The sequence below is a fragment of the Patella vulgata genome, chromosome 4 (assembly GCF_932274485.2).
Source record: "Patella vulgata chromosome 4, xgPatVulg1.2, whole genome shotgun sequence".
NCBI classification, from domain to species: Eukaryota; Metazoa; Mollusca; class Gastropoda; family Patellidae; genus Patella; species Patella vulgata.
This window is the reverse complement of record NC_065882.2, coordinates 64087803-64108988: the sequence shown is the minus strand read 5'-3', so window position 1 is coordinate 64108988 and position 21186 is coordinate 64087803. Positions and strand designations below refer to the sequence as shown.

The 21186-nt window shown below is 35.3% G+C and overlaps 3 protein-coding genes across 3 annotated transcripts in view; 2 read left to right on the top strand and 1 right to left on the bottom strand.

Moving 5' to 3' along the window:
- LOC126818753 (probable E3 ubiquitin-protein ligase HERC1) overlaps nt 1-9153 on the top strand; it is a 36286-nt gene extending 27133 nt beyond the window's left edge. The window contains exons 42-48 of the mRNA XM_050546302.2: nt 963-1039; nt 1298-1478; nt 2584-2664; nt 4012-4164; nt 5010-5143; nt 6069-6240; nt 7288-9153. Coding sequence (XP_050402259.2) covers nt 963-1039; nt 1298-1478; nt 2584-2664; nt 4012-4164; nt 5010-5143; nt 6069-6240; nt 7288-7476 — 987 coding nt within the window. The 3' untranslated portion in view covers nt 7477-9153. The remainder of the gene's footprint in view (nt 1-962; nt 1040-1297; nt 1479-2583; nt 2665-4011; nt 4165-5009; nt 5144-6068; nt 6241-7287) is intronic.
- Nucleotides 9154-10094: 941 nt separating this feature from the next.
- LOC126818754 (uncharacterized) lies at nt 10095-21128 on the bottom strand. Its single transcript, XM_050546303.1, has 6 exons — nt 21083-21128; nt 17472-19135; nt 15310-15723; nt 14087-14578; nt 12109-12852; nt 10095-11181 (listed from the first exon to the last, which is right to left on the bottom strand). The coding sequence occupies exons 2-6, from the start codon at nt 19096-19098 to the stop codon at nt 10268-10270; spliced, it is 4191 nt and encodes a 1396-aa protein (XP_050402260.1). The 5' UTR covers nt 19099-19135; nt 21083-21128; the 3' UTR covers nt 10095-10267.
- Nucleotides 13966-21186, top strand: part of LOC126818763 (cys-loop ligand-gated ion channel) — a 40860-nt gene continuing 33639 nt past the window's right edge. Inside the window, exon 1 of the mRNA XM_050546315.2 lies at nt 13966-14092. The gene's annotated coding sequence lies outside the window, so the exon portion shown is untranslated. The remainder of the gene's footprint in view (nt 14093-21186) is intronic.

The following is a 21186-nucleotide window of genomic DNA, read 5'->3' as shown; positions in this document are numbered from 1 at the left end:
TCAGTGGAGTAGGATGGGGGCCTGGCAAGCACAATGTCTAGTTGTATGAATGGGGTAAAAAAACGGGCTCTTGTGTACACGGCATGCATGTAAAAGAACCTGTGACAGTTTAATTTGATATAAGAGTAGGCGTTAGCGCTGCTGTGTGGACAAAATTTCACTTACAGCACACAATAAGCATATGCCCATCTTCATTAGCTCAGTCGGAGCAGAAAAAAGTAGGTTGTTAAACCCCATTTTATTTGATTCCATTTCGTAAAGAGCAATTACACCAAGACACTATTCACTGAGCTATGCATGAAGTTTCATGCATAATTCAGCTAGTCAGACTTTTAAAAGTAGTTTAAAAAAGAATTAAAATCCAATACCAAATCCAACATTATATGTAATTGACATGAAAATAGCAAGTCTCAGAGTTAGACTTTCCATAGTGAAATTTGTGCTTAAAAGAAGTGACCACTTGTGAGAGTATGAAATAATTAATTGGCTTTTAGTACTTTGTTTAGGTTCATGTCTTCTAACATGCAAACTGTTACAAAAATCTAGAGATCCCTGATAAAATAAAGTCTGACAACCACAAAGATAATTGTTACACACCCTGTAGTAATCAGTAATCGGCCATATTTAATGAGATCATTTTTCCTGGGATGGTTTATAAATAATGATGTAGAAAGTAAATGATGTGACTTGTGTTATACCTTTAAAATGTTTTCAGAGAACCCTCATATAAAATGCATAATGCAGGGATCTTAATCGGCTGTTTTTTGTCGGCTTTAGCCGCTTAAAGTATCATAAATCAATCTACTTTCGGCCAAATTACAATGGGTTGATTATTACTTGCTAATTAAGTAGTCAGTCAACTTGTCGGCTAAAATAACAGTCATACCTTATAGAATCGGCCATGTGTTTCATAATCCGAGCAATTAGCACAAGTAACGGTAATTATATAATGTATATTGTAGGAATTAGAATCTGGAATAGTTCCATTACTGATACCTACACCAAACTGTAAAAGTGAAACAGGCAACAATAGAGACAGGTTAGTAATGTATATTTACAAATTGAAATTAAAACAAAATCAGATTCTACAAAACTTTAGTGTCTTCTGACCATAGTAACTAATATGGTATTGTAAAGTCCACACCCATGATCGGAGTGATTGCCCCTAAATGATGGCACAAATGATTTAATGCCATTGTGTTAGCATTGAAGATATTTAACAAGTTCTGAGTAAACCTCAAATATTTTTAGATGATATCATATAGCATTAATGATTATATTTTTGTTTTTCTTGTAGATTTTTACTCAATGCTCAGTATCAGAATGCTGAATCCGAGGATTCTGATGTATTGTTTAAGTTTTTGGGGATTTTATTTGGTGTTGCTATACGAACAAAGAAACCCCTAGATTTACATCTTGCTCCATGTGTGTGGAAACTATTAGCAGGAATTACATTACAGCTTGAAGATATTGAAGAGGTATTATTTGTGTTACAGATTTGACAGCACAAAATAAAATACATTTATAACACATCTGCTTTTATTTGATCTGATTAACATCTCATTAAATCATCTTATTAAACTGTCTTGTGGGATAGAATGTCTTATTTTTAAACTGGTTATTTATGTGCATATAGTTGGCTATTATATATTCTGTACTATGTATAGGGGAGTTGGATGGTCTAGTGCAGTGGTTCTCAACCAGTGTGCCGCAAAACCTTCCTATGTGTGCCGCGAATTTTTGAACGGCACACTAAGAAAATGCGAAAAACCACATGATCTTAATTGAGTATTCACTGGTGTCTACTGGTCAGTTCATAGCTGTGTTTTTCTTCATTTAGTTTGAGCCATTCGATGTGTCTATGACTAGTCCGTGTCTACCGTTGTATGCAGTCTATGACTTTTGCAAACTTCAAATATTTTTCATATATATTTAGCCAGGTGTGCCGCTAATTTTTCATGTGTTCCAAGGTGTGCCGTTGGCAAAAAAAGGTTGAGAACCACTGGTCTAGTGGTTTAACGCATGCGTGAAATCATAAGATCTGTCATTGAGTCAACTAGCGTGGTTTCGATCCCCAGCTTGTACGTGACAAGGAGTAGGGTCGCCTGTCCAGCCTAATGGGTTTTCTCTGGGTTCTCCGGTTTCCTCCCACAGCTAAGACTACTACTTCCAATAAAATTTTTGAAATAAAATTGAACCATATGGTACACCCAAAATGACCTACTTTGTGTTGAGTACAGAGTAGATGTTAAACCCCACTTCTCTCTCTTTATAATTAGTATATATATATATATTCATTTCCAAGTTGCTAACTATTCAATATTTTTATACAACATTTATGATATATTGGCAGGATTATGACACCAAAAACTAAATAGAAAGAGGTTTAGGGTGAAATGCAGTATCAGGTGTTCATGCACAGGGAAATGTCGATGCACCATGTAGTGGAATACTGCTGAAGGCATGAAATCATAGATTTCTTTACTTATTTGGATGCTTGCTTGTGTTAAACCTGTTTCAATGAATTTTAAATGATCAAAATCAATTAATATAAATTAAGAATAATGTTATTTGTAATTTCAGGTAGATTATTTATATATCCAGAGTTTACGTGGAATTCAAAATATTCAAGAAAATGGTGTTAATGAAACCAACTTTCATGAGGTACTTTAACAGAATGTCTTTTTTCAGTAGCTGATTATTATATTAATAGGATAGGTTGATATATCTAAGTTGAACTAGTTGTTACAAGACGGACAGACAGCCATCTCTATAGCCACAAGACGGACGAACGGCCAACTCTATAGCCACATATTTTCCTATCACAAAACAAAACACTGTGTTTAAATTTAAAGTCAGTCAGATATTAACTTTAGCGTCTGGAGCATCCACAAGATTTTCAAAGTGCTCAAGGGCCATAACTCTGGCAGTAATTATCGGAAATCAATGGGCTTCTTCGTTTCATGACCTTAGACAATGTGTATAAATTTAAAGTCAAATTTAAATACTCTTTAACACTACACAACAAAACACTACTTGATTTCTGGTGAAGTGAATAACACAAATGCTACACAAAACAAGCTTGATACAGCTTCTGTTTTACTTTGTCGTGATCATATAGGCACTACATTTATTAGAACATTAGAACAACCGTCAGAATCATATCACGAAACAATACATCATCTCACATAACACCTTATGTAAAATCCTTACATTGTCTCCCAATTCCAGCTCCCATCAACTTTTGGTCCTGTGCCGCACACCAGTGTCTACGAAATCTTGCACCCAGCTATTTATCAGAACTACTAACACTATATCAACCAAAACGATCCTTGAGATCTTATAATCAGAAAACTCTTGTCATTCCACAATCAAAGCTGAAACATTTTGGTGATAGAAGTTTTAGTGTAGTTGCTCCTAAATTGTGGAATGCTATGAGAATTAGACTTTCTGTTCACTGTGTATATAACTTTTGTCTCATTGCGCTTTGATAGATTTGGTGCTCTACAAATGTACATTATTATTATTATTATTATTAATGTCTTCAAGACATCATTTGTCACTCTACAAATGTACATTTGTAATTAGTAAACAAACAATCTATGACAGTAAACAAGGTCAATATAAAGGGGCAATATATCACATCTTCAGGATTTTGTTACACTAGTCAATTTCTCTAAATGATAACTTAAAGAATCTAGATAATCCAATCCTCTCGCTGTAACAGCAAGTATCTGTAAGCGTAGTTTTAAAGGATCTGGGTATCTTGTTGGCTAGTCTACTTATGCTGCACCACATTATTTCAGCAAGTTCCTGTTATTATGATTAACTTACTGTGATCATGTTCAGATCATGTATTTATCACATCAAAGAAAGTGTGTCATCTGGCTAGACTCATACATGAGGGTTGAAAGTATATATACCTACCAAACTCTGTCTTGAAAATATGGTCTGCAACTGAAAAACTTCAAAGAAAACTAAATTCTGAATGTAAATGTGTTTTATTTTCAGTTTATTCCAATTGATAGTTTTGAGGGTCAAAGTTCATCAGGTGAAATGGTTCCCATAATTCCTGGTGGTTTAAAGATTCCGCTTCATTTTAACAATCGTAAAGAATATGTACAGAGTGTTTTCCAGTACAGGTTACATGAAATGGACAGACAGGTATTAAACTTTGGGACTTCATAAGCAAAATACCTCTAATGCAAGGCAGAATTAAAGTATAGATAACTGTAGCCTTGTGGTTCTGCCATGGTTGCATTCAAAATTCTCCCTGTGTTGATAACGCAAGCTTTATAATTAATAACTAATCTGCTTTATAATGTACAGTAGTTTGTTGTTTTGACCAAACTTGAATAATGTCATTATTCTTTTATTTCAACTCCCTTGAGCTCAATTTGTTCAATATTGGAAAATTAGTCCAAAAATGGGTCAATTCTGTATTTACAAAGAACAACTGAACTTCACTCAATCTATGCTGCTCATTTTGCAAAATCTAATTGATGGGGCCTCAGGTGCGTCCAGATAAGCGTCCAAGGAAATAACGTTGAAAAAACTTGTGTGAAGCATTGCCGCCATTTTGGCGCACACTAAACTGCTGTAATCCTATACATGTATATTCACCTAAATGAGCAGAAATATTGTCTCAAAGCTTCTGATTTTTATATCAAATTCGCGGGTAGTTTCCTTTGTCTCCATCTCCCCATCCCCTACACTCATATTCCTGGACACAGCCTTGGGGAGATTATCTAGCGTCGATAATTTGATTTCGTTTTCTTAAAATAAATGTTTAATAATGAATTCGAGTACATATTAGTGTGGACTAGGCTGTGAGAAATTTGACATTTACAAATGGTAAGCTTCAAAACCTTGAGTTTTAGATCAAATTCTTTGCTGTGTAAATAAATTTCCTTCCAGTATGGAAATAAAAGTTTATGCTTATCTAAAAACTATATCCATTTCATGTTGACTATGTTATGTTATTTGTACTGAATAATATTATTTTGTAGGCTGAGTTAGTACGAGAAGGTATGTCATGGATTGTACCAGTACCTTTATTATCTCTACTATCAGGTCAGTCTCTAGAGCAGCTTGTGTGTGGTACGTCAGAGGTTTCTATTGATGTCCTTCGTAAAGTTGTCAGGTTAGTTCTAAACATTTAAATAATAGCTAAGGGAATACTCGATTGAACATTTCGGATTTGAATTCTCTCAGTCCAAAAAATAGTGACAATCGAGTGAAAAGGGAAATTTCAGACTATAGCGCATGCTTTGACAGTCAAAGTTTGACTGCATAAGAAAATATCCCAATCAATCATGCCAGCCGAATCACGATTCTACTCACAACACATCTTAAGGCTCCTCCTAGATATTTTCTTTTGAATAAAACTGGTTATGTCTTTTTAATATTTATCCTACTAATCCTATTTAAATAATATATGTAGATCTATGATTGTCTTTTTTTTTAATAAGTCTTGCTTGGTGAAAAGAAGTTGCCTTACTACTTGCTATATTTATTTCTGAATAGACATGTCTATGAGCCAATCTTGGTATCCCCCGCAGCATCATCCCGCTCTTCCCAACTCTGGGTCCATCCACAGGGTTTTCACAAATTCAAATTTTACGAACCAATCAAAAAACGGTTTGCGTACTTATCGTCATTGTTAACATTCACCACAATAATCTTAGTTGCAATAAAATGTGAGTTACTTTCTTCCGCCCACTCAATTGGTCGATAAAAATAGCCGAAGTATCAACGGAGGATAATTTGACTGTCTCCCCTGTGGATTGACCTAGAGGTTAGTGGAGTAGAACGGAACGATACCACTGGGGATACCGATAATGGTCTATGAGCATAAATAGTCACATATATAATTAATGGAGGTCAGTGTCTTATATGTGTTACTGAAAATTTCGGCTATAACTCTACATGTTGGCATTTGATTTATATCCCCCCACCCCCTTTGTTTATTAATGCATGTCCTGTGAAATCTGAGATTGCCTTTTTAAATTATTTATTACATAACAGATAATTTTATTTTAAATGATTTGCTTTTTAATTATTATTAGATACCGTGGTATAGAAGAGACACATACACTAGTTCGCTGGTTCTGGGAAGTACTTGAAAGCTTCAGTAACGATGAGAGAATTCAATTTTTACGATTTATCTCTGGAAGAACAAGACTACCTAGTAACCCTGCTGATATTTCTCAACGATTCCAAATTATGACATCAGATCGGGTAATTATACTTTCTCAAGTTTTAGCATGTAGTTCAAGTTGACAATATGAAACCCAAAAAAAACATCTATCTTATTCCTAAGAACATGATGCCATTTTTATACATCCACATTTTCATGCAATCTGATTAAAATACAGATCTGTATTTCGTTTCGTTTTTTTTTTATACTTTCGATGACCTACACTACATAAAGATCTAACAAGTTGTACTATAAGGTAGTGTCAGGGGTCGTACGAGTGGCTTTTGACCATATGACGTCAGACATTGATTAATCAATCAGCGTCACTCTAGAGGTCACAATTTTTATTCGATTTAGATGAAACTTGAAATGCATGTTTGTAACCCAAAGATCTTGGTACCTTTCAATATTCGTGCATATTGGACCACAACTTCCTGGATTGTGGCCCCTAATAGTACAAAAAATCGCATTTAGCTTGTGGTCCCTCTAGAGGTCACAATTTTTATTCGATTTAAAAAAAAAACGTTCAAATATATCACCATCACACCATAATGATGGTTGTGTTTGAATTTTGTGAAAATCGGACCAAAACTGCCAGACAAAATGGCTGTTCCTTGTACGTAATATTAAAGTATGTAGTATCAAGATTGTGGGCTCTCTAGAGGTTACAATTTTGATGAAACTTAAATATATTATGTTTATATCCTAAAGATCTTGTTCCTTTTGATATTCGCGCATATCGGACCATAACTTCCTGGATTGTGACCTGATTGTATGAAAAATCGCTTCTTTTTTTGAGCTTGTTCTTTATGCATTTCTTGCAAAATGTGGGCTTATCTTGCATGGCAGCCACTTGTTGTGTTGTCCGAAATCACAAATCTTTTGGGACAAAAATAGATTTTGCCCCCAAAATGATAAGAGTGGAGAGGTTTAGGTTTCTTTTTCTAGTCAAGAATTTTATACAGCATTCAGTCAGACCTTTCTTACACATAATTAACAGTTATTGATCCCCATTTGTCAGCTTAAAAATAGTCATTTGCCATAAGCTTCAAAATATATATATTTTATTTGATGTATTTTATATGCAGGGTTTAAACAGCCTACCAACATCTCAGACCTGTTTCTTTCAACTACGTTTACCGATGTACAGTAGTCGTGATATTTTAGCAGAGAAATTACGATATGCTATAAATCATTGTCGTTCTATAGACATGGATAACTATATGTTAACAAGAAACGCAGAGAATGGAATTGGATCAGATGATGATCTTCCCTGAGATAAGTGATAACCATAGAAAAATACAGACAATTATTTATGGTAATTATAGATAATAATACATTACAAGGTTATTTATAGCGTTATATTTGAGCTTTTAGGTGTGAATATTTACAATTGTACAACAACTACTGTTTGAAACGTTATGTCTGGTCAAAGTGACCACAACAAGAATAGTGTGTAAATATTAGAACAATATGATAGTCTGTATCTTGATAATGTTTGTACTGAGAATGTTATGTTTAAAGCAGTTAAAGTTATGTCTGGTCAAAGTGACCACAACACAAATATTGTGTGAATAATAGAACAATATGACTGCATTTTAGCTGATGTTTGTACTGGGGATGTTAAAACAGTTGTCATGTTGTGTAATAAGAGTCCCAAGTTAGCTTATACATGAATATTATTTCTTATAATGGTGATATATTGTGTATCCAATTTTTAAGTTGCCAAATAATAGTATTGTGCAGCAATAATTGTATTAAATTCATTCTTGTGTGATAATTCAAACCCTTATTCATTCCAAATTGCTAGTGTATATAATTTTGTGGATTGAAAGCTTTAACATTTAGCAAAAGTTTATTTTTCAAATAGTGAAATGTTTCTGCTTTATGAAATACCAGTAAAAATATTGTAGGCCTTTGAATGGATACAAATTCATATGTACATTAACACTTGATTAAACATACATTATGCAAGAGCTAAATTTGCCTATTTCAGGTCTTTCTTTAGGCCTGAAATGTTATCTAAATTATTAATTAGACATTAATTAACCTATCCAGGCCATAATCAACTCTAGATGGCAGCGCTAGCCTGCGATCTTTAGTGGATTGTAAGCCGATTTACTGCATAACTTTCCTTCTCGATTAAACGATTAAATGGATAATCGAGACTATCCTATTTATCGTACTGACTTTAGTAATGATGACCGAGGCTTATGGGAATTTCAGTCGCTTAGTTCTCGGTTCATAGTGGATCAATTTGAATGAAATTTTCACCAAATTGCCTTTACATTATCTAGTTTTCAACTATTATAGTGAGAACTGCCAACTCGTTACCGAATCTCCCATAATGTATCTTTAATATTTATTTTGCTACTTTATTAAACTATATTGTATACAGTAAATTAGATAATACACCAAACTACTTGTGAATTAGCAAAGAAGTGTCAAACTTTACCCATATGATTTCCTATATAATCCCTGGGCAAAACATTTAGAAACACAGATCTACTTGCACTGTACTTAAAATATTTCGGCAAGTTGAAAATAAATCTGGGGTTATGCACAGAAGTGAGCAAACGTTTGACCATCTGAGACTTATAATTGTAAATGTGCTGGCATGACTTCAACATTTGGATTTCAGTGAAGCTATATGAAGGTGTTAATTTGGTATATTGATAACATTGTATTTATATACATGTATGTATGTGTGATGAATAATCCTATTTTTTGTATATTTTTATGTGGATATGAGATGGCTTTATGAATAGTATAAATTCTGGAGTATGTATTGATAAAAGAGTAAATGAATGTTTTTAATATGTAATGTCTATGTTAAACTTATAACAGTATCTACAATGTCAGCAAAGTCTTTCACTTTTCTTTTTTCCCTGCATGTGTACATTGTGTTTATTTATTGTGTATAAAAATATAAATTAAAACATATACAAACATCATTCATTGAATGTTCTCTTATCTTTACCCTGTCTTTCAAATAAAACATAATTATTGGACAACAATTATGGATAATTGTCTATCATATCAATGTTATAGTGTCAAAATAACATCAACGAAAAATATAGATCTGTATTTTAATCAGATTGTATCAATGTCAGTGACAAAATAACATCGCCGAAAAATTTGTCTTAAAAGTTGCTGATCATCATTTGAGGTACCGGCATATTGAATCCTTTGCGAACAACAATATTTCAAAAGCTGAATGTCAAAAAAGACCTTAAATACAAAAATGGTGTAATTCCATTTAGTATTTACAAAGTTATGCTGAATTGAAAAGTAAGCAACATTTGTAATTCTCTCTACAACGTAAATAGACAGTGTCACCTACATAGTGTTTGGACAATCTGATTAAAACATAGATCCTATTTCGTTTCATTTTTATAGTTCAAAATTTAGTTTTACTTGTCTTTACTACACTAGGATTTGGAAGAATTATTATCATTGACGTGTTATGAATGGTGTGAGGGATTAGCCAGTGAAATGGTCTGTTACGGCAAGCTTTAGAAGTGTTTTGCACGGAACTGTTGGTAATCCACTAGTAACATCAATGCTGATTGGTTAATCAAATGTCTGATGTCATAGGGTCAAAAGATGCTCGTATGACCTCTGACACGACCTATTGCTACAACCGGTCAGATCTTCATGTAGTGAAGGTCATCGATAGAGAGAGAGAAATGGGGTTTAACGTCCACCCGACACAAACTAGGTCATTTTGGGACTAACAAATGGTTTAATTTAATTTCATTAATTCATTAAGGGTCTTTAGCAAAGCGGAGGACCAGCTACTCCTTGCATAAAACCAGAGAATCAAAACGTGCACGCATTGACCATTCAGTCCATGACCCCCCAACCCCCGGTCTGGTTGAGACAAAACAAGATGTATTTTTACCGTTAACATCATACCCTCTTCACTGTTTAATTACATTAACAATACAATATATACAAACTGTAGGATAAGAATAGATTTACATGAACACAACTAAGTCTATATACTAAACTCATAAACCCATTGTCCCAAGTTCTGTCTAAACTACACACAGCAAGTGTTTTACTCTAGTCTATCAGATCAGTATTATTGACAACAACATAATTGTAATTCCCCTCTGATAAAAGTCCTTGTATCTGATTTATATCAATATTACCAGTTGATGGCAGGACTATCTCATAATTACATCCCTCGTAGGCTAATCTTGAACTCTGATTCTGCTGTCCGTTTTCACACATGGAGATGACTTCTTCAACAACAGAACACTGATTATGATGATCACCATCTTGGTTACAGTTTGCATCATTGTCATTAAATTCAGACAACGTATCCTGCTCTCCACTGGCATACACCGTCTGTTCAGTAGCAGTTGTGTCTACAATGGTAGAACATGTAACAGTGTTGGCTATAGATGTAAACATAGAACTTAATGTCCACTGACGAACGTTTGCTTCATAGTCCTCCATGTTTATAACATTAGAAGTATTTGTTTTGCTGTCTTTTGAATCCAATATTTGGAAATCTGAGTCTATATTGTTAACAGCTTCCACCATTAATTCTTGTTCATTAAGTTTCTGTTTCTTTGGTTGAGAAGCGGTACATGAATGTGGATTAAACATTTCAGTTCTTGCTGCTCTGCCATGAATTACATTGCGTTTTCTGTGGTGTTTTCTTGGACTGATATCTACAACTTCTTCCATATGATCTAATTTTATAGGTGATTGAAGATGATTTGTTAATTCTGTAACAACCTTATCAAGACCTTTTTGTGAAGGGTCTGATGAATAGGTCTCTTTCAAAGGAGCATTAACTTCCTGACGTCCTTTCTGACACTCTTCAACAAGACCCTCCATATAAAGGCAAGAATGAACATGGTTGTAAAAGAATGTTGCACTGGCTTCTACAATTGAACCACACATACAATGGTAGTGTTTGGTAAGCTGCACACCATGGTTTTGAAAGCAAGGCAAAGCAAATGTTCCTAAAATGAGAAAGGACAAAAAATACTGGAGTATAATATGCATGTATAATCACAAGCATACAGGGCATGCCATTTTTCTTGATGCATCTCTTGTCAAGAGTAGAAATTGGCCTCAAAATTTGCATGGTGAAATGACTCGCTATTATTCCTGAGATGAGCCAATGCTCTTTGAGGTTGTAATTTAGAGAGAGTGAGAGAAACGACGTTAAACACCCACTTCACACCAACTAGGTTTTTTGGGGACACTAATTCATGGTACAATTTTATTTCACTCATTTGTTTTCTTCAGTGACACAGATTATACAATCTGAACCAGATGGGATTCATGCTTATGAAGTTCATATCGTCGGTGAAGTGTCAAAAGGGTGTATCTCGGGAAATTAGTCAAATACACTTTTTTGCATTTTTAAAATCTCCCAATTAATATGCACATTTCTGTCTAAGCTGCGTATCTCTACACCAATTACATGTAGAACTGTTCTGGGTATCATGTGTCCAAATGTTGTATCTTGATTTGTGGAAATTTTGAAATGCAAAAGGTCCTATTTCTTAATCTTTGGAAATTCTTAGATACACCCTTTTGACACTTTACCCACGATATATGAACATAAAAATATACACCCACTGATTTAGCTAGTTATAATAGTTTTTTAAAAATAACATACTATGTGAATTGTGTTTTTTCCTTAAAAGAAATACACAAAATAGTTGTTTAATTAACCCATATCTTGAAAAATCAAATTGCTTATCTTCTTAGTCTAAAGTCTAAGCAGAAAATGCTCATCATAAAACTTAACCAAGACATTCTCCCAATGAACATCTACCCCAAAAGATGTGACCGACGGACAAACCCATATCAATAGTTCCCTATTTTCTCTGAACGGCAGGAGATGAAAATGAAAGTAGAAATCAAATAATGTCACTTACCATCAATCATAATGACGCGTTTAGACCAATGAGTTTTTAAATGCTTGATGGTGAGTCTACGTGCAACAGGTTTAAAATACATAGGAGGGCAATATGGGCAGTGATAGAATTTACAACACGTTTCACATTTCTTCACTTGAGCTACCAACATATCAAACGGATTAAATATACCATACATTGGATCTGACAAAGCCATATTTGTTATTTCATGATTAATGGCTACTCGATGATCATGTTTATTCTCAGTCTCAACAGGAACATCAAACTGATGACATTCCTCATCACCTTCATTATCAGCCAAACTATTTTGTGCTTCATATGCTGCCTTGGCTTTAAGATGGTCTTGTAAACTTTCTTCGAAAAATTTCTTTGTCTGACCATACGCATGGTCTAGCTTCAAATTTGTTTCCACATGCTTCACCTGAAACAGAGGTTCGTCAATGGCAGTTTCATCTTCACTTGATGACCCTTGAAAAATTTCTTGTAAAGGTTGATTAAAGTCAATGTCCCTCATACTACCAGATCCTTGAAATCCTGCCAGGTCAATCAGACTAGCGTCTGGTATGTTGTATTGATATTGTTCTGCAATGACAGGACAGGGGATAATTTGCCTCGCTTGGGCACACACCTTGGAGTGCTTGAGAAATCGCTTCCTGACCATGGGTGAGTAACCACAGACACAGTGATAATGTCGAACTTGTGAGTCAGTATTATGTGGTAAATTACATGGGTAGGAGAACAGTCCTAGAAAAATAATAAAATATAAAAATAAGACTCAAGAGACATAAACTTGCTTGTATTTACTTGATCTTGCTATGAAGAGGATAGTCCAAAAAAGAAAAAAAAACTTTTTAACTGAGTGCAGAAATGAAACATCATAGAGATATGGGTTTTAACATCCACTGCCCACCAATTGTTCGCCCTATTTTAACTAAAATATAGCCCTTTAGAAAACTTTTGTTGTTTTAATGTATCAAATACATCAATAAGAAACAATGTGCAAAGTTTTGCGTTTCTGGATCAAAGATATTTCTCATAAACAGTGATTGAAAGTTGAGTAAATTCTTAACTTGAGCCTGAGAATGCTTTGTGAACTCAGGGCCAGGCCTTTTGATCGACATAAAGTTGTGGACACACTAGCCGAATCAATCAGTGCCAAAATTCACCTAGTGTGACCAGTGTCATTTACCAGAATCAAACATGTTTGATATATTCGAACCAATTTTCATTCAACCAAATTATATTCGCCTACATGTAGGGTGCCAGCTTTGCTGAAAAATTCGCCCGACTGTAGAATTTATAAGCCCATCATCACTGATTTCGAGACGTCATACGATTCTTTGAAGACATGATCGTGACCATATTTAATCATGTGACGTGAATGGCTTTCCACTTATTCGACCGAATGAATTCGGTGCCAATTGATTTGGCTGAATGATTCAGCTAGTGTGTCCACTGCTTTATGTAACAACCCAACCTTCATCCTCCATTAAACATAATAGAAAAATTGCATTGGATCTCGTCAGATTTCAGCCACCATACAATATGTGTCATAACCTACATGTACATGCATGTAATTCATTATCTAATAATAACTAATTCAAACTTCTCCCAAGTGTGTCAGGCTTTGAGCATAAACTTAGTTTGTGGATATAGCGCATTATAAATATGCACATTATTATTATATTCTATACATCAAATAATCAATACAAAACATTTTCAAGGTAGTAATATGTACATGTTTGTTCATTAAATTTTCATTAACCTAATTCATTAATCATGAAATCCACCATCCTCATACATGTAACTGAAAGATAATGAGAAGCAAAAGCTATCCATATTTTGCCATTAAATCATAGTTTTACTCTTTTCATTACTGGTTACTATATGACGATTTGCTTTTAGTCATTGTGGCCTCAGTCACAGAGACCCATGGAGAATTAAAGAAAGGATTAGAAAAATCAACATTTGTACTAACCTGAAGGTAATAATAATTTATATTTGTGATGATACTGAAGTAAATGTTTGGCTAGTTGAGTTCTATCAGATGGCCTGTAGTTGTTGTTAGGGCATAGAGGACAGTGATACCTTGTACAACATATATAACATCGCTTGCTAACGGAGCACAATTCTTGTATACTACTAAATATACTGGCCAATAGCGCAGGAGGGGGGATCTTTTCACCAAGACGACTATATGCAGGCATAGAATTCCGAGAAATCATCCCTTTAACTTGACCAACTGTTAAAAATGCTTCGGTATCTGTGGGGGCGTCATTATACAACTTTAACCGAGTGTAGTCGTCTTTGGTATATTCTCCTTTTTTTATGTAAGGACAGATCTCTAGGTGTTTTTTAAACAGCTTTTTGTTGGATTTAAAGATTCGATTACATAAACAATGAAAATGGCGCTTCTGAAATTCTCCATGATGAATTAGACAGCCAAGAAAAAATGGACCCTCCTCACCGTCTGAAAAGTAAGAAATAATATAAAAAAGTTAAAAGAGAGAGAAATGGAGATTAACATCCCCTGATGTAAACTAGGTTATTTTGGGACTAAAATAAGTTAAAAGAACATGTTTAACCCTTTGCAACTTGGAGTGTCCGAAACTAATACTGATTCTACTGCCTCAAACCACCCGAATAACTGTGAACTTTTTTAAGAACTGTACATTGTACATGTATACTACTTCTATGAACTGGGCAGTTCGAGGCAATTTTGACGATTTGGGGAACAGTTTTGTGCAGTTTCGAAAACGAGCTACAATGTAAAAACAAATCTTCCTCAGCGTTAATTCTTCGGATGTACCAAAGAGTTAATAAGGTAAACATGTACCAAAGAGTTAAAAATAAGGTAAACAAGGTACCACATATAGAGTGTTGGTAAAAGTTTGACAAAATACTGGTATATAAATGAGAGAGAGAGAAATGGGGTTTAACGTCCACTCGACACAAACTAGGTCATTTCGGGACTAACATATGGTTTAATTTTATTTACATAATTCGCTTGCGCGTAGGGGTCTTTAGCAGAGGGAGGAAACCGGAGGACCCGCAGAAAACCCACGAGGTTGGACAGGGGACCCTACTCCTTGCCACGTACAACCGGGGATTCGAAGGTATATAAATGAGTGACTGAGATGAAACAAGGGCTTGACAAAAGAACACCAATGTTATGAATTAAAAAATATGTAAATTACAAACCTAAGCCATTTAATAGTATAACTCTTGAGCGGAAGTGCATTCTTAAGTGTATTAACAGACGGCCATGACTTGACTGTCTAAAATGTGTTGTCGGACAAACCAAGCAATGATAACGCTTACAACTTTCACAAAATGTTACACTCTCTTGGAAATCTTCCCATGAATCAAAAATGCTCTTGTGTATTTCTCGCGGATAAGTTGGTTTCCTACAGGCCTCAAACCGCTTCATTTCTTTACGAAGCTCTTGGGTCCCTCTCTGTTTTCGAATGTGTTCTGTAAGTGGACATCTAAAGCGTCGATGACGTAGAAATCTTTCCCGTGTGCTGTTTGTCTTAAAAATGGCACCACATGGACAATGAAGATGTTTACTTTTAACAGTACCATGGTGTAAATTACAGTTGAGGGTTCTGTATTCTGAAACAAAAAAATCAAAAAGTAAATATGAGAGAGAGAGAGAGAGAGAGAGAGAGAAATGGGGTTTAATGTCCACTCGACACAAACTAGGTCATTTCGGGACTAACACATGGTTCAATTTTATTTCAATAATTCGCTTGCGCATAGGGGTCTTTAGCAGTGGGATGAAACCGGAGGACCCGGAGAAAACCCATGAAGTTGGACAGGCGACCCTACTCCTTGTCACGTACAATCGGGGGAATCGAAACCCAGCCAGTTGACTCAATGACAGACTGTATGATACAGCGCAGCGCGCACATGGTAACCATTCGGCCATCCAATCCCCCAAAAAGGTAAATATGACCTGATGTGTTAAATGTAAAGCTAATAAATCTCATAATACATTAAAGGGGCATTATTCAAAGACATGCATCTTCCTATTGCAAGTCTTTAGGCCTTAAATGTTATATAAATTATTAATTAGACAATTATTAACATGATAATACCAAAATCAACTCTCGATGGCATCGGATGGCTCCGATTTTAAGTAGATTATAACGGTTCAAAAATTTAATTTAATTTAAAAATGGAGAAGCGAAGCTAAGCCTCGAATAACCTACATCATGGTTACGACAATAAACTACAAACATTGATAACTTATCTCAGAATAAAGTAATTTGAATGAAATTTTCAATATACGGAACATGTATTCATTTTGCATTTATCTATTTTTAAACAATTATAGTAAGAACGGTGAGTTCTTTATCTAAATCTTATGTATCTTTAAATATGATTATCTCAAGGTACTGCCCAGGACTTAATCACAACACTTTAAGCTAATTACTATAAAGAAACTTCCTTTTTTGATGGTTGAGATTTAAAATCAAGGCCAGGAGGTTGACTCTTAGCCAATGAAGAGGCAGTTTTGTTAGATTATTTGGATTCTAGCTTTTATGAATAAATTGTAGTGATAATCATTTTGTCTTCAAAAAATCATGTGACTTTCTTTACATCAGTGGAGATTGGCTAATGAAGCATGTCTGATTCGAACAAATCATTCCGATGAATACAAATTTGGCATCAAGACACTGGAACACTTGGCGAATTTCGGCGGCTATTGATTTGGCCAAACGATTTGACTAGTGTCTCAATGCCGAATTTGTATTCGACTAGTGTGTCCACATGTTTCTGAAGCAACAACTGCGAGCTTCACAGTTGCTTGTTTACTTCACAATTCCCGAACTTATAGCTATATTATCTACGGACATGTGAGCAGTAGCGTCCAATCAGAGGTTGTGACATCGCGACCTCCACGGAAACCTTGACATTGAATGAACCTTGAACTTTGCAACTCAATTATCACAGGTAGACATTTTAGCTTGAAAGCGCTAGACATGGTATTCGCGACGATCGAGGAATCTGATAAGACTCAGAAGTTGGGATTGTACCCAATCGAAATTAGTGCCGCAATATGCAGGGTATTACGTAAAGGCCTTGATAAGATGTACATGTACGTAGTTAAAGCGAGATCAAGCCTTCTATTGAAGATGGTGTGTCCACTGCTTAAGGCCCTTGATCAATAACTATTTGTAACAATTGCTCTGGTGTGTGCTGTAGGGATACATGTTGGCATCAGTGCTTTGGCATGCCAAAACAAACCCTTCCATTGCACATTCATTCTCATGATTTAAATTCATTACAGTAATTTTCATATTCGTTGATCATTGTTGAATGAATCAACTTGTGAAAATACTATAGATTGTACTGACCTGCATCATCAATAATAACTGGAACAGATTTATTCCAATGGACAATATCTATATGATTATTTAGTTTAGGTATTGATCTGGCAGCTTGATACCGTGTCCAAGGACACAATGGACAGTGATAACCTGTACAATTTGTACACTTGACAATAAAAGCATCAAGTTCACTTCTGTCTTGATACATAGATATTCGTTCCCCTACTGGTGGCTCGAATAGACAAACAAAACCTTTTGGATAGCCCTGTTTTTTCCTTTTTCGTTTAGGGCCCTTTTTTAACATTCTTTTTTTAACCGTTTGAAAATCAATTTTAATAAGAGTGCCATCTGGTAACTGCAACATGTGAGCTTCTGTTCCCTGCTGCACTGGGTTATTGAGCGACATGATTGTTTTTAAAACATCTGGCGTCAAAATCTTTTGATATTTTGTAACGTCCTTAACTGTGGATTGCTGTTTCTGTTTAATGGTGGAAACTTTGTTTTGACTGTTGCCATCTTCCTTGGAAATTTCCTCAACATCTTGGTTATTGCCATTGCTTGGAACCTGGTTGCTAACACAGCCAATTTCGGAACTTTGTTCATCCACTTGGTTGGTCCTGTTATCATCTTCAGAATGTTTTCTCTTGTTTTGTCTTTTTTCGACTCCAGATTTGGTACTTTGACCAGCTGTACACTTCCTATTCTGAGTTTCACCTTCAGTGGTTTGACATTCAGATGTACCTCTTACATCAACCTGAATCTGAGTTCCATCTTGTCTCTTCAGTGTCAGTTGCTCCGCAGCTGCCTGTCCAGGTTTTGCTACAGAATTAATGGTATTTAAGACATCTGGCATAAGAATCTTCTGGTTCATGTAGTTTGGCAGAGATGTGTTCGTACTTTGATCATCTTCAGTCTGGATATCTTTTTGAATACTATTACTAAGTTCTGAAGTTTGTTTTTGCAGGTCTTTAGATGCATCTTTTAAATTAACTTGTAATGAAGTTCCATCTGGCATTTGTAATGTTTTAGTTTCCAATCCTTTTTGTGCTGGATCTGAAAGGGACATGATAGTTTTTGAAACACCTGTAGTTAAGATCTTTTCATAGTTTATCGAATCTTCTAAAGGTGCTATTGCAGGTTTCAAGTTTTGGTTTATAGTGTTCGTTGGATGGATGTCTTTGGCATGGACATCCTCAGTGTGTTGTGGTGTGACTTCAATGGTATGCTCTGAGACATTGTTTATCTCACAGCCATCATTGGAGGGTTGAGGTCCATCCTTACAGGATTTCGTTTCAATGCTTCCAAAAGTGCTTTGACTGCTTGCAATTCGGTTATCTTTCTCTGCATTCCCACTGAGAATTTCAGGGTTAGTTGTTGCAACTTTTTTGACTTTAAAAATTGATTGAATGTTTGAAATACTTTTGTTACCAATTCGTAAAATTGGGACATTTTTATTAGTTAATTGTTGAACACTGTTTAATCCTGATTGTTGAATGTTCTGAGTCAGATCCTGATCATTGTTTGTATTTTTAGCATCAGTAGGTTTATTATTTTTGTTGCCAGAGGTAATGTCCTTTTCTAAAATATCAGTTAATGAGCTGTTTATCATCTTTATTTTCTTGTTTGAAGAAATGTTTTTTCCTTTCCTAGGCATTTTTCCAGCTCTCAAGTTTACTGTCAATTGCAATAATCTACAAATAAAATTTTTTAAATACATTAAAGTTTGTAACATATTGCATACCGGTACAGATAACATTGGAAGGCACAAAGCTTTTCGGGCCTTTGAACCCAATACCTAAATAATTTTATAGAGAGTAACAGTTAAACATATGAGGCAAGAGCTAAATATGCCTATTGCAGGTCTTTCTGTAGGCCTGAAATGTTATACAAACTATTAATTAGACATTTATTAACATGACAAGACCATAATCCACTCTCGATGCCATCTGATGGGTTCGATTTTTATTAGATTTGAATCCGATTTGCTGTTCAACTGTTGTTGATGATTAACCGTAAAAATGGATAATCAAGACTTTTATCATAACAACAGTAACAATGACAATCGAGGCTAGAGTGTTATTAAAATGAGTATTTTCTGGCTTAAAGTGGAGTAATTTGACTGAAATTATTTTCAGCATATTCCTGTTACATTATCTATTTTTTAAATATTAAATTAACAAGAACTGTCAGCTCTTTATCTAATCTTACATAATGCTGCTTAGTCAATAAGTGTGCCACTTAATTACTGCATCAAAACATTGAGATCACCAAAGTTTTTTTAGCCTTTATAAACAATAACCTTAATATTACCGAGATGTGGATTAACATCCACACAGAGCCTCGTCTAAGGATTTGGTCGTGTGCAGCAATGTCGGTAGACTCGAAGTCGGCCCGTGAGCACCGTAGTTGCGAGCCGTGCGAACACCACAGGTGAGAGTTCGCGCTGGGGGTCTGTGGGGCCCTCCCCCAGAAAATTTTGAAAATTGACTCCCTCTAAGCACTTAAAAAATAGTTTCGGAGATTTGATATATACACTATTAGTTTTGGCATCTTGTTAAACCATAGATTAATTAATACCCTGTAAAATCGAGATCAAAACACTGCTGCGGCTGACCAGCTGACAGAAATATACCCAGAAAGACGATTTTGTAAACCTTTGCACCATGATATAGTATTGGCACATGGGAAAAACCTTGTCAGCGATTTTCGACACGTATGTATGTTGCCGCCCAGTCTTCAACTTTTGGGCTCAGTAGGTGGCATAGTTTGGCCAGTGCGCGGCGGCACCGCCGTCTAGTCACCATGTTAAACGATGCTCTGTCACAAACACGTCAATTTGGGTATGACATATTTTGATAATATCTTCAATACAATAAGGCGCTTTATGAATGCTGGGGTCGTTATAGTTCAGCTCTAAAGGTAATGCTTGTTATACTCGCCCTGTACGAGACTTATGCTCAGAGAGAGAGAGCTGGACTAGGGTCGTTAGGGAGACAGGTCTACCGAGGAGACTAAATCTATTTGTTAAGGCCAGTTCAATTTTGTCTGTGTCGCTCTGAAATAAAAAAGGTTAGGGCAAATGATTGTTGGAGAGATTGTAGGTTAGGAAGTATTGGGGCTAGGCCCAGGGTTAGGATTTGCACTAGCCCTGTTTACACCTCATGACCTATGATGAAAAGAAAATTGAGCTAGCCTTATCATTTAGCACTAACCCTACCACCAGTACCACGGTAGATCTACCGACTAACCGAGGATGGCTACGCCGTAGTACGCCTTGGCGATTATTATCATATTCTAGTACTGTCTTGTATTTATTTTTTAGGGTTATAGTTTGTACCATTCTGTGTAGTTTGGTCTCAGTAGGCACTTTAATATCAATATGTAATACAATTTATTTTATCCGAATTATCGATCTAGGTCTCAGCAGGCTTTTAACGCATGCGCTAAGGAACAGCTTGAGCAATCTATTTACAGATTGTTGGCTGCACACCTAACAAATTCAAGTATAAAGGATGCTTTTAAAAAGATGGGTGAATTTCCAACTAGCACAAAGTTTAACTAGTACCTATTTTCAACCCATAGCCATGACATTTAATATTTTACAGTCAAGAAATTTTATAGAATCATTGAAAAATTACCAAGCGCAGCTCTGAGATCTTCTTTTTATAACACCATTGTGCGTCACACTGATTGGGTTTAACAAAATTTTAAACCCCACGTCAACAACTGGAACGAAATCAAT